The sequence below is a fragment of the Pseudophryne corroboree genome, chromosome 2, assembly GCF_028390025.1.
Source record: "Pseudophryne corroboree isolate aPseCor3 chromosome 2, aPseCor3.hap2, whole genome shotgun sequence".
NCBI lineage: Eukaryota > Metazoa > Chordata > Amphibia > Anura > Myobatrachidae > Pseudophryne > Pseudophryne corroboree.
Genome location: NC_086445.1, coordinates 400,359,523 through 400,374,067, shown reverse-complemented (window position 1 = coordinate 400,374,067; position 14,545 = coordinate 400,359,523). Strand labels below are relative to the sequence as shown.

At 43.3% G+C, this 14,545-nt stretch overlaps 1 protein-coding gene across 4 annotated transcripts in view; it reads left to right on the top strand.

Moving 5' to 3' along the window:
• RASA3 (RAS p21 protein activator 3) overlaps window positions 1-14,545 on the top strand; it is a 398,462-nt gene extending 383,917 nt beyond the window's left edge. For 2 of the 4 annotated variants that reach the window (XM_063953391.1, XM_063953393.1), the window contains 6 exons: window positions 4,140-4,246; window positions 5,244-5,326; window positions 5,908-6,116; window positions 6,375-6,478; window positions 7,787-7,970; window positions 9,249-14,545. In XM_063953391.1, coding sequence (XP_063809461.1) covers window positions 4,140-4,246; window positions 5,244-5,326; window positions 5,908-6,116; window positions 6,375-6,478; window positions 7,787-7,970; window positions 9,249-9,324 — 763 coding nt within the window. In that variant the 3' untranslated portion in view covers window positions 9,325-14,545. Of the gene's footprint in view, window positions 1-4,139; window positions 4,247-5,240; window positions 5,327-5,907; window positions 6,117-6,374; window positions 6,479-7,786; window positions 7,971-9,248 lie in introns of all 4 variants that reach the window. The other 2 variants (XM_063953390.1, XM_063953392.1) reach the window with 1 other exon arrangement.

Genomic DNA, 14,545 nt, shown 5'->3' with positions numbered 1-14,545 from the left:
AGATATCCCCTAGGGTGGATAAGGCGCTCACACGTTTGTCAAAAAAGGTGGCACTGCCGTCTTAGGATACGGCCACCTTGAAGGAGCCTGCTGATAAAAAGCAGGAGGCTATCCTGAAGTCTGTATATACACACTCAGGTTCTATACTGAGACCTGCAATTGCCTCAGCATAAATAGTGCTGCTGCAGCGTGGTCTGATACCCTGTCAGATAATATTAATACCCTAGACAGGGATGATATTTTGCTAACATAGAGCATATTAAAGACGTCGTCTTATATATGAAGGATGCACAGAGGGATATTTGCCGGCTGGCATCCAGAATTAATGCAATGTCCATTCTGCCAGGAGGGTATTAGAGACCCGGCAGTGGACAGGTGATGCTGCCTTTAAAAGGCCCATGGAGATTCTGCCTTATAAGGGTGAGGAATTGTTTGGGGATGGTCTCTGGGACCTCCTATCCACAGCAACAGCTGGGAAGAAAAATTTTTACCTCAGGTTTCCTCACAGCCTAAGAAAGCACCGTATTTTCAGGTACAGTCCTTTCGGCTTCAGGAAAGCAAGCGGGTGAATGGCGCTTCCTTTCTGCACAGAGACAAGGGAAGAAGGAAAAAGCTGCACCAGACAGCCAGTTCCCAGGATCAAAAATCTTCCCCCGCTTCCTCTGAGTACAACGCATGACGCTGGGGCTCCACAGGTGGAGACAGGTGCGGTGGGGGCGCGTCTCGGGAACTTCATGGACCAGTGGGCTTGCCCACAGGTGGATCCCTAGGTTCTGCAAGTAGTATCACAGGGATACAGGCTGGAGTTCGAGGCGACTCCCCCTCGCCGTTACCTCACATCAGCCTTGCCTGCTGCCCTCGGAGAAAGGTAGTACTGGCGGCAATTCACAAGCTGTACTTCCAGCAGGTGAAATCAAGGTACCCCTCCTTCAACAAGGCCGGGGTTACTATTCCAAAATGTTGTGGTACCGAAACCAGACGGTTCGGTGAGACCCATTCTAAAATTGAAATCCTTGAACACTTATATACGAAGGTTCAAGTTCAAAATGGAATCGCTCAGGGCGATTATTGCAAGCCTGGAGAATTTCAGGGTATCACTGGACATCAAGGATGCTTACCTGCATGTCCCTATTTACCCTCTTCACCAGGAGTACCTCAAAATTGTGGTACAGGATTGTCATTACCAATTCCAGACGTTGCCGTTGGTCTGCCCCGGCACCGAGGGTATTTACCAAGGTAATGGCCGAAATAATTATCCCGTACTTGGACGATCTCCTTATAAAGGCAAGGTCCAGGGAGCAGTTGTTCGTCGGAGTAGCAGAATCTCGGGAAGTGCTACAACAGCACGGCTGGATTGTGAATATTCCAAAGTCGCAGCTGGTTCCTACGACGCGTCTACTGTTCCTGGGTATGGTTCTGGACACAGAACAGGATAAAAAGGGTTTCTCCCGGAGGAGAAGTCCAGGGAGTTGTCGTCTCTAGACAGAGACCTCCTAATACAAATACAGGGGTCGGTGCATCAATGCACGCGAGCCCTGGGAAAGATGGTAGCTTCTTACGAAGAAATTCCATTCGCCAGGTCCCATGCAAGGATCCTCCAGTGGGATCTGTTGGACAAGTGGTCCGGGTCGCATCTTCAGATGCATCGGCGGATAACCCTGTCTCCAAGGGCCAGGGTGTCGCTGTTGTGGTGGCTGCAGAGTGCTCATCTTCTAGGGGGCCGCAGATTCGGCATACAGGACTGGGTCCTGGTGACCACGGATGCCAGCCTTCGGGGCTGGGGGGCAGTCACACAGGGAAGAGACTTCCAAGGCCTATGGAAAAGTCAGGAGACTTCCCTACACATAAATATTCTGGAACTAAGGGCCATTTGCAATGCCCTAAGTCAGGCTAGACCCCTGCTTCAACACCGGCCGGTGCTGATCCAGTCAGACAACATCATGGCGGTCGCTCATGTAAACCGACAGGGCGGCACAAGAAGCAGGATGGCGATGGCAGAAGCCACAAGAATTCTCCTATGGGCGGAAAATCATGTGTTAGCACTGTCAGCAGTGTTCATTCCCGGAGTGGACAACTGAGAAGCAGACTTTCTCAGCAGACACGACCTCCACCCGGGAGAGTGGGGACTTCATCCAGAAGTCTTCCAAATGATTGTACACCGTTGGGAAAGGCCACAGGTGGACATGATGGCGTCCCGCCTCAACAAAAAGCTACAAAGATATTGCGCCAGGTCAAGGGACCCTCAGGCGATAGCTGTGGACGCTCTGGTAACACCGTGGGTGTACCAGTCTGTGTATGTGTTCCCTTCTCTGCCTCTCTTACCCAGGGTAATGAGAATAATAAGAAGGAGAGGAGTAAGAACTATACTCATTGTTCCGGATTGGCCAAGAGGAGCTTGGTACCCAGAACTCCAAGAAATGATCTCAGAGGACCCATGGCCTCTGCCGCTCAGACAGGACCTGCTGCAGCAGGGGGCCTGTCTGTTCCAAGACGTACCGCGGCTGCGTTTGACGGCATGGCGGTTGAACGCCGGATCCTGAAGGAAAAGGGCATTCCGGAGGAAGTTATCCCTACGCTAATTAAAGCTAGGAAAGAAGTGAACGCAAACCATTATCACCGCATATGGCGGAAATATGTTGCGTGCTGTGAGGCCAGGAAGGCCCCAAAGGAGGAATTTCAGCTAGGTCGATTTCTGCACTTCCTACAGTCAGAGGTGACTATGGGCCTAAAATTGGGTTCCATTAAGGTCCAGATTTCGGCTCTATCGATTTTCTTCCAAAATAGAACTGGCTTCACTGCCTGAAGTTCAGACTTTTGTTAAGGGAGTGCTGCATAGTCAGCCCCCGTTTGTGCCTCCAGTGGCACCGTGGGATCTCAACGTGGTGTTGGATTTCCTGAAGTCGCATTAGGTTGAGCCACTTAAATACGTGGAGCTACAATACCTCACGTGGAAAGTGGTCATGCTGTGGGCCTTGGCGTCGGCCAGGCGTGTATCTGAATTGGCGGCTTTGTCATGCAAAAGCCCTTATCTGTATTTTATATGGATAAGGCGGAATTGAGGACTCGTTCCCAATTCCTTCCTAAGGTGGTATCAGTTTTTCATGTGAACCAACCTATTGTGGTGCCTGCGGCTACTTGGGACTTGGAGGATTCCAAGTTACTGGACGTAGTCAGGGCCCTGAAAAGTATATGTTTCCAGGACGGCTGGAGTCAGGTAAACTGACTCGCTATTTATCCTGTATGCACCCAACAAGCTGGGTGCTCCTGCTTCTAAGCAGACTATTGCTCGCTGGATCTGTAGCACGATTCAACTTGCACATTCTGCGGCTGGACTGCCGCACCCTAAATCTGTAAAAGCCCATTCCACGAGGAAAGTGGGCTCTTCTTGGGCGGCTGCCCGAGGGGTCTCGGCTTTACAAATTTGCCGAGCTGTTACTTGGTCGGGTTCAAACATTTTTGCAAGAGTCTACAAGTTTGATACCCTGGCTGAGGAGGACCTAGAGTTTGCTCATTCGGTGCTGCAGAGTCATCCGCACTCTCCCGCCCGTTTGGGAGCTTTGGTATAATCCCCATGGTCCTTACGGAGTCCCAGCATCCACTTAGGACGTCAGAGAAAATAAGATTTTACTTACCGGTAAATCTATTTCTCGTAGTCCGTAGTGGATGCTGGGCGCCCATCCCAAGTGCGGATTGTCTGCAATACTTGTTTATAGTTATTGCCTAACTAAAGGGTTATTGTTGAGCCATCTGTTGAGAGGCTCAGTTATATTTCATACTGTTAACTGGGTATAGTATCACGAGTTATACGGTGTGATTGGTGTGGCTGGTATGAGTCTTACCCGGGATTCAAAATCCTTCCTTATTGTGTCAGCTCTTCTGGGCACAGTATCCTAACTGAGGTCTGGAGGAGGGTCATAGTGGGAGGAGCCAGTGCACACCAGGTAGTCCTAAAGCTTCTTTAGTTGTGCCCAGTCTCCTGCGGAGCCGCTATTCCCCATGGTCCTTACGGAGTCCCAGCATCCACTACGGACTACGAGAAATAGATTTACCGGTGAGTAAAATCTTATTTTTTTTATCTTAGTTTTACTTGTTATCTAAATAAAAGTGATGACTGTTGTGTATCTGTGATCTTCACCCAGGTTTATGATCAAAAGAGCCCAAGGGCGGAAGCGATTCGGTATGAAAAATTTCAAGAAGCGATGGTTTCGGCTTACTAACCATGAGTTTACATACCATAAAAGCAAAGGTAAGTCATGCATAGATTCATTTGTTAAAATAAGAACTTTTTAAGTGAGGTAAAATAAATTGTTGCATTTGAAACATGACCCCTTTTTTCCTTCCAGTGGTGTCTGTGCATACTGAGGCTGATTCAGAGTTGCCCACAGGAGGGCGCAATTGCACCTGCATTGCGTGCATTGAGGATAACTGCACATATTCACCTGTATGCAGAGTCCTTTTAATCTATGCAGCCACGCTGCCCCTACTAATGCTCTTCATCGCCAACATTTGCATCAGACCTATCTTTGGTGCAAGAGACACATCTGACTTAGACTTATCTCTGCATGCACACAATGCATATACTGCTGTTCAGTTAGATGCACCCTTGCACTTAGCCTAGATGTGAACTCCCCATTACCACCCAGTTATTCCCTTTCAGTCACACGTTACCTGTAGATATGTGCACTTGCTATGAAGCATGCACAATGCCAGAAAACGCAAATCCGTAGACAAAATTGACTTGCATTCATGACTGCGTCAGCCTCACTGTGCCTTTGAAATCCAAAGTAACATTAGTTTTAATTAAATCTAGCTAATCTATGCACCTGTCAGTTCACCCTGTATTGATAGTTGGCTGCTAAAGGTGTCCACATGGATTTATAGAGGTTGCCTGCCTCCCTTATTTTGGCCTACACCCTACTCTATTAAAAAAAAAAAAAAGGGTGGGTGGGGGTGTATTTAACTGTTACGGAATTTGCGCCTTGTGTATTTAATTAATTCTAAAACTGTAACCCGGGTGTTCTCAAATGTGGTCCTTGAGTCACCCCTACCGTCCAGGTTTTAAGTATATCCATGCTTAGCCACAGGTGACTTTTTATTAGCACCTCAGTCAATTTGATTTCACCGTCTGTGCTGAGTTATAGATATGGAGTGCCTTGAGAACCGCGTTTGAGAACCTCTGCTGTAACCAATGAATGTATTTGTAATTTCCATGTTTAAGTTGTTGTTCCCTGTATTTCTAGCAGCTGATCACCCACTATGCAGTATTCCAATTGAAAACATTTTAGCTGTAGAGAAAGTAGAAGAGGAATCCTTCAAAATGAAGAATGTAAGTTGACAAACTGTAACTTTTGTTGGGCACCAGTGTTAATAATGAGTGTTATGTTTTTAAGTTGGTATATGGGTTTTTATGATGCAGGATAAAAGGCTTAGTTTGGAAAAGAGATAACAATTTCCACTAGAGAAACTAATTGTAATCATGAGTTCTGATGCCATGAGGCTTATAGAGAACATCTTCAGGTCTCTGCGCCAGCAATAACCTCTTTCCCATTAACAATATAAGAAAGCGCACAGTGATACATATCCCTGGGCACATCATTGTGTACAGTAGTCGGTGGTAACGGACAGTGACAACTGTGGATATTTAGGGGAGAAGGGAATGAATGATACATCCTCCTCCCTTATCACTAGTACTGCCATGCTCAGTCACCATACTGCCCAAACTTGCTGACTACATTAGCAGATGCACTTTGCCATAAAGACCATCTATGGGGGTGCAGGGGGTAGTGGAATCAGATGATAGAGAAGGGGGAGACATTGTATGGCAGTCTAGTTAGTTTAGTGGCCAGAACACGTCTGCCTATAATTAGCTGTAATGCTTTTTTTTTTTGTCACATTCTGTCATTTAAGATGTTTCAAGTTATTCAGCCAATACGTACTTTGTACATTCAAGCAAATAACTGCGTTGAAGCTAAGGAATGGATAGATATACTCACCAAAGTCAGCCAGTGTAACAAGAAACGCCTCACTGTTTACCATCCCTCAGCCTACCTGAATGGCCACTGGTTATGCTGCAAGGCTACTTCAGAGAACGCCCCTGGCTGCACGCCATGTACTGGGTAAGAATTGTATTGGTGTGTGTGAATGAATGATCTATGATACTCTAAGAACTTGTCTACATGGTGAATTTTGAAATGTGTAATGTTGATTTTATATGAAGACTACAGGTCAGGCTACTTGTGCTGTCCATACGGCGTTGTATCTTTGTATTATGTACATTCAGGATAAGGTCCTCGGCTATTCCCGGATTGTGTTATATATCCGATTCCATCTCTTGTATGTCTAAATGCTCCTGATACTTGAGTTCCTTATTGCAGGGGTCTGCCAGCAAATATCCAGCTCGTCATTGATGGTGATCGAGAAACCGAACGTATTTATTCTCTCTTTAACATCTATATGTCCAAGCTAGAGAAAATGCAAGGTAAGAGTAAATGACTTCTGTGGACCCGAGTAGCTAGTGCAGCTTTTGGTTGGAAAAGACAAACCTATCTTGTCCATGCATATTGTAATGTAAATGTAACTTACAAATAGAAGGGCTCTGCCTGTGATTCGGAAGGCACCTTCTTCCCTTTCTCTATAAGCACACAGAGCAGCGATTCTTCCTCCTTTTGGATAAAAGGTGAACTTGCAATTTATCCCAGTGGCCATTTTAACATATAGCTACACTGGGCAGCTGCACAGGGCCACACAATTTTAGGGGCCTTTGAGTAGGGAAGGGTAGTGGCCACACAATCAGAGCGGCTAGGCAGCATTCTCTACCAGCCTTCAGCCAGGCAGTGAATGGCTATCAGCATGCTGATTGGTGGATGGCTGGAGCTATTTTTGGGGGGTTTGCCCAGAGCCTACAATGCTGTAAAGATGGCCTTGTATACAGAGAAGGGGGGAAATGACCCTTTTCACAATTCTTTATAAGCTACAGATACTCCTACCCGCAAATGGGTCACAGGTGTGAATATGCCACAATTGCGACTATACGCAGCAAGCTGCGACCCATTTGCGGAGGCATGCAGAGCATGCAAGACTATGGATTGTCAGTGCATGCGCAGTGCCCTCGCACATCCGCAGGCTCAGAGCAAATGAGTCGCATTTACCACGATTAGAATGTAAGATGTGCTAGGACGCCATCTGTATGTTTAATGCCTCCTTTTTCTATGTGTTTGTCATCAGTATTGATGCTGGAATACAATACAGAACCCATATGTGCTTCAAGGACATTGCTTATAGCAGAGGTTCTCAAGGTCCTCAGGACCCCACACAGTGCATGTTTTGCCGGTCTCCTCACAGAATCGCAAGTGAAATAATTAGCTCCACCCGTGGACCTTTCAAAATGTGTTAGTGAGTAATTAATACACCTGTGCACCTGCTGAGTTACCTGCAAAACATGCACTGTGTTGGGGTCCTGAGGACCGAGTTTGAGAACCACTGGCTTATAGAATAGTATAGAACTGTATAGCTGTATTGGTAGTACATTTTACACTGTTGTTTTTCAGTCTTTTGCCTGTTTCTTGTTTGAACTTTTATTTTGTGTTTAGTAGTACTTTACATTGAAAACCAACAACAGCACATCAGTATATTTAGCAATTAGCTAATTTTATACGTAAAGAACATGTGATAGCAATGTTTGGGGTCATCTCCTATCTAAAGCTTTGTCAATGAGATTTGTGTGTTGTCAGAGTAAGAAGGCTGGGAAACTTAATGTCTTGTGCACTTTGTTTCTGTGTCTTGCTAGAGGCCTGTGGTAGTAGATCTGTGTATGACGGCCCGGAACAGGAGGAGTACAGCAGCTTCATTATTGACGACCCTCGTGAAACCTATAAGACACTATGTAGCATCATTGAAGCTGTGAAGATGTTGGAAGAGGAGCATGCTCAGTACAAGAGGGATAAGTTCAAGAAGACAAAGTATGGAAGCCAGTGAGTACACGTCAACATCCCGTACCATGTGCCATATTCCAACTTTTCTGTACTTTTACTTGCCTTGCTGTTTAGTATATGCAGCCCATCATGTGGAATTCCACAAGCAGTGCAATCAGTAGAGTAAACCATATATGTTCTAGCAAACATAAAGCACATAATAAAGAATTGTTAGTATATTACATTATACAGAAAACTGAATTCAGCTGTCATATCCCCAAGATATCTAGACCTGGAAATCTCACATATCACCAGTTATGTACACTGGCTGGTGCTGCATGATGTGCGCAGGTCGGCGCTGGTGGCAGTTTACATCAGGCATGTCACGTACATTTCACTCATGTTTTCAACGATTTGTTTTGCTTGCAAAATACACATTCACTTGTAGGCGTCAATGGAATGTACACATTTGCTATACAGGCACAGGCAGCTTTGTCTGTGGTGCATTTGCCATCAGCCAGTCAAGTGGTTCTCTAGATCTGACAACTGTCATCTTGATTTTGACCCTGCACTCCACTACCTTCAGATAACACGGCTTGGACATGCTTGTGCTGTATGTGTCTAATGCAGAGCATTTGATATGTTTTGTGCTACACAAACTAGTGTAGATCTCACTGTGCGCCAGCCTCTCTATGCATAACTAGATATAAACACTTTGTACATTAGTAGATACAATGGAAAAAAAAATATACTATATAGATTTTTTTTTTTTGGGGGGGGGGGGGAATAATAAAAAGATTATAGAAATCATTGTTTTTGTTGCATATATTGCAAAGGTCTTCTAACGGCCTCTAGTTTAATAGCAACTGAAATTTTATTTTTGTATTTTATTTGTATTTCGCCACTAGGGAATAGACCATAGAACAAAATTACATAAGTTCATGAGACCATATAGACCAGGGTCATACAACATGTGGCGCACCAGGGCTATTCCCACTCAAATAGATCCTGTGGTGAGCCACCAGGCCCACAACGTGGCGAGCCCGCAAGGGGACTCTCGGTGCTCGCCCCACTGTCGGCACTCTGGCGGGCAGGATGCCGCTATCGTGATATGGACAGCCGGCATCCCGTCCACTTGTAATACATACCGAACCCCCAGGCATAGTAGGTGCTTTTATATAAGTATGCCTTCTCAAAATCTAAGGCTATGATTAAAATAATTCAAGAGGATTTTTAATGCTTTAGTGTTACCTTCACTTGTTATTACTATTTGTCTTCTGTATAACTTAAATTGCTGAACTACACAGATGTCTAATTCGGTTTTTTTATTCATTGAAGGGAACATCCAATAGGAGACAAGAGTTTCCAGACCTACATCAGGCAACAGTCTGCGGTGTCTACACATTCCATTTGACTTGTCATAGGATGCACTTCAAGGATTAAAAAAGGAAATGGCTCTTTTTACTCCAGGTGTACATAGGAGAGTGAAGTCCTCCTGAGATTCAGCGATGTAACACAGTGCATGGAACTCACAAGTTAAGATGGGCTGAGTTTTGGTGTGTGTTTTGAGGGCTGTTACAAGAGTTGCAGTGCACTTTATTCATCTGACAGCAGATGACAGAACTTTTGTTTTCTTCTTTTGCTTGTATAACCCAAATGACTGCAGGAGGGTCAGTTCAGTGAACTGCTCCACAGAGGTGCCACTTGCCTTCCTCCTCCTTTGATACAACATGCATTCCTTGAACAGTTCAGTAAACATTGACTTTTTTTTTACTTGAGTTTTCTGTCACAAGAGGGCGCAGCGTTACTCTTCTTTCTGCCTGGTTCTTACTCAGGACTGCACTGTAAATACTGGAAACATTAAGAATGTGGAGATGAATTAACTTGGCCAATACATCCAGGAAGATTCATTCTAGTCAATGTTACTTAATAGAAATACATTAGTTTTGATAGACTATTTAGAGTTTATTATGTACAGTTGAAATAGTCTAATATGGCGCTAATATGCTCCAGCAACACATGGACCCTCTGTACCACCACGTCATGTTATTATGTGGCAAACCTTTCCTTACATTGACTTGTTCTTTATGTTCTGCACAAAACAAATATTGTCCTTCTCTATATGTTTAAAGCATCATAAAAAAAACATATGTACTTCATAAGCACTGGGCTGCTGATGGTGGCCATTTAATGTAGGAGAGGCCTGTATATTCCATACCGGTCACGGATGTCCTGCCTCCTATTGCACCATATAGATACTGTAGGAAGACTGTAGCATTCATTTCTCCATTTGCCTCAATATTATTATATTGCTGTATTATATTGGCCTTTCATGCCATGCCATATTCTTGCCTATAGAGACTGTTATAACCACTGGACCATGGCACACAAATTGAAGAAATCTGAAGTGTACTGATACTTTCAACGTTACTTACTGTGCCAAAGACCACCTGTGCGTCTGTTCTTTTATAGTCCTGTTACGTTGGTTGATTATCTTACATGTTTGCTGCTTGTATAACCCAAATGACTGCAATTTACACACTAACATGGGCAAATACAGTAAATTCCCTGTCCACATAAAATTTGACAGCATTGTAAATCCTAATGGGATTGTAGGTATTTACATTGCCCATGTAGCATTGTGCACATAGCATGTCTCTACATCTAGCAATACTGTACATCACCTTTACATATAGGCTCATATTGGGATAACAACAGGGCAATTTCCACTCCTTGGTGCTGTCCCCTCCTAATCTTTGGTTTAGGTGGTAGCTGATGTCCATATGTTTAACAAATTACATTTATTAAATGAAAAATATTAAAAATATCTTCTTGCACAAATCCCCAGCTATTCAGAGCTAGACTATGGTTCTATGATGGACCACAGCCTCAACTGTTCCAGCAAATCTGTATAGGAATTGGACGAATAATGGGATACTGAAAGCTGTATGTGCACTGCAGGGGGGGCAGATATAACATGTGCAGAGAGAGTTAGATTTGGGTGGAGTGTGTTAAAACTGCAATCTAAATTACAGTGTAAAAATAAAGCAGCCAGTATTTACCCTGCACAGAAACAAAATAACCCACCCAAATCTAACTCTCTTTGCGCATGTTAGATCTGCCCCACCTGCAGTGCACATGGTTTTGGCCAACTGCTAACAAATTTGCTGCTATGATCAGGTCTGAATTAACCCCTATGTTTGAAATGTCCTAAATCCAGACTGTTCCATAATGTTATAAAATCTGAAATACCCTTACATGATGTGGATTTACGTAAACGCAAAGTCCCACAGAAGCCAGGTGTGATGTTCTCAGCGCACACTTCTGGGTATTATGGTACTGTAAATATCTCTTATTCTTTGTGTGAGCACATCCAGCCAGGCTCATATGGGACCTTGCACTTAACTAAGGGGGTAATTCAGAGTTGATTTGTAGCAGTAAATTTGTTAGCAGTTGGGCAAAACCATGTGCACTGCAGGGGGGGCAGATATAACATTTGCAGAGAGAGTTAGATTTGGGTGGGTTATATTGTTTCTGTGCAGGGTAAATACTGGCTGCTTTATTTTTACACTGTAAGTTAGATTTCAGTTTGAACACACCCCACCCAAATCTAACTCTCTCTGCACAGGTTACATCTGCCCCACCTGAAGTGCACATGGTTTTGCCAATCTGCTAACAAATTTGCTGCTTTGATCAACTCTGAATTAGGCCCCAAATCTCTACATTGGGCTTCATGAAATGTTTGTCCTTGAATCAGGCAGTGCAGTATGTGCTATAAGAGCATTTCAGTCTTCATCCATTGGAAATATTGCATCATGTTTTATTCTACAGTGTTTTTATTGTGAAATTTCATTTTCAGAGATGTTTCCCATACCAGTATGTAAATGGCTGTAAAGAATTAAGTTATGAGATGTATTATTTGTACTAAGGCAATACTACAGTAAAAAGTATAGAAAATCTATGTATTATATGTTGTGTTTAAATTAGAAGGTTTGGTGAGATGATATTTTAGCCATGTAACTAATGCAGTTAACAATGTTAGCAATGTGATGGAAGTCACATTATATAAGCCATATAAACCTGTGAAGTATGTGAGAACCATTTCTTCTGCCTTTGTCCAACCAGTCTGTTCCCATGTTTCATATTATCAGTATTAAGGGGATCATTCCGAGTTGATCGCTTGCTAGCAGTTTTTAGCAGCCATGCAAACGATATGCCGCTGCCCACTGGGAGTGTATTTTAGCTTAGCAGAAGTGCAAACAATTTTATCGCAGAGCGCCTGCAAAAATTTTTTGTGTAGTTTCAGAGTAGCTCAAAACCTACTCAGCGCTTGCGATCACTTCAGACCATTCAGTTCCGGATTTGACATCACACACCTGCCCAGCGTTCGCCCAGCCACGCCTGCGTTTTTCCGAACACTCCCTGAAAACGGTCAGTTGCCACCCAGAAACGCCCACTTCATGTCAATCACTCTGCAGCAAGCAGTGCGACTGAAATGCATCGCTAGACCCTGTGCAAAACTGTATCGTTCGTTGTGCCTGTAAGTTGCGCGTGCGCATTGCACCGCATACGCATGCGCAGAACTGCGTTTTTTTAGCCTCACCGTTGCGCTGCGATCAAATGCAGCTAGCAATCAACTCGGAATGACCACCTAGGTGTCAATTGGTGCAAACTCTCACCAAAAGCATTTTGGCTTCAGTCTGAGCTGTTTCTTGTCTGGTATTGTTTTAATAATGGACCCTTTATGTACAAAGGCCATAGAAAGCCACCACCTGACCACAGAGATGGCTGTACTTGTACGACTTCATTTATAGCATACATCACACATTCATCAGTTCTCATCATGTCTGTAATCTACCTGCAGTTATATTAATACAACATCATTCTAACGTCCTTTTGTGATGTACAAGGCATCTGAATTGCCAAATGTAGTGCTTTGAATTTAAGTGCAATTTATCAAACGGTGCAACACTGAAACTAAAAAATGAAAGTGAAAAGCAATATAATTTTTCATGGACACTTGAGATGTAGAAAATATTAATATTAAATATTATAGTTAATACACCACTCATACCATTAAAATTGCTTTGTCGTTCTCTAAAAGCATTACTGATCTGTAGACTGATGTATCACATGTATGACAAGTTTGCTTCTGTAGATTTTGCCTAGTGTTCTTAGAATCCCTGATGGAGTTGTACAGCTAAGTGTTTAATGGCATCTGCGTCATATGAACTGCTCTAGCCAATCTGATGCCCCCTTTATAGCACTGAGAATACTGCCCTCCCCCTTTTCAAAGCACTGCCGGCTACAAGCAATCAAATCTTTCCGATGCCATGGAATGACGCTTAAGTGTACAGCTCCTTCAATACATAAGTTACTTGTATTTCCCATTGTACCTGATTAAATGCAACTTGCATGTCACCATTAAGTGTTGATAGAGGTTTCTGCCTTGTATTATTATTTAACTGTGTGAATATTGTTTTAACATTTATTCTGCTGCTTTTAAATGACAAAATATTTAGTATCCGTTTTTTAAAGAGAATCTATTCTGGCTCTTTTTCATGGTGGTGACTACTGAAGGTAAAGCCGATCAGGAGCTGATAGGGGGCCATTTCCTGCAGCATGTTTTATTCATTGTACTGCAGTCTATGGGCGCGCGCCTTTCCGTGGAGAGACCATACCCTACTGCTTGCTGTACACAAGCCATTTTTCACTTTATTAGAAGAGCCATGCTCAGCCGTTACTTTCAATACTATGAGGGAGATTCAATTGTTTAAAAAGTCGGTTGGGTGTTTGTTTTTTCCTACCTCATAGACAGGAAAAACAGACACTCAACCGACTTTTAAAACATTTGAATTCCCCCCTATATGTTCCAAATATCCTGTAGTTTATGGGTTGTAGCCTTTAAGAGAGAAAGAGTACCAACCAGTCCGCTCCTAACTGCCGTGCTGTAGGTTGTGTTTGAAAAATAAAATCAGCTTATTGGTTGGTACTTTATCTCTTTCCAGGGCTTAGTAAATAGACCTCTATAGTTGAAATCCCTTTTGCCTCTTTTTGTTTTTCTCCTGCAATGGCACAGCCATCCTAACCCTTTACTCTTTAATGTAGATCAGAGTCAGGAACTGAATACAGCATGCTGGCATTTTAGCGGTCTAACAGCTGAAGAGCAGCAGATGCCATCCCATGTCCAGGAGCAGAATAGCTTGACATACAAGCAGTACATTGTTTAGTGATTTATTATTACACATCGTTTGGTACTATAAGCACTCCTCATGTGGCGGGGGCCCCCAAACTATACATGTACAACATTTAGAAATAATCATGCAGTGTCACGCACTGTGTAGGAATATACATGTACATTAATCAGTCGCCTATTGTTAAAATGAGCTCCTCTTTGTGAAGCATGGTTATGTTAGAAACCATGGTGAATAAAGTGACATGTAGAATATAATGTGTATACAATGGACTCTGCCACATATAATGACTTGGAGAATAGTTAGGATCCTTATGAAAATGTCTGTTTTTACTGCCTTGAGAAATCTAAATATGTATATGTAATATATCACGTTTGATGTAGATACTGCATTGTGTTTTTACTTCTTTATTAAAACAAATGTTTTATTAATTCTAAAGAA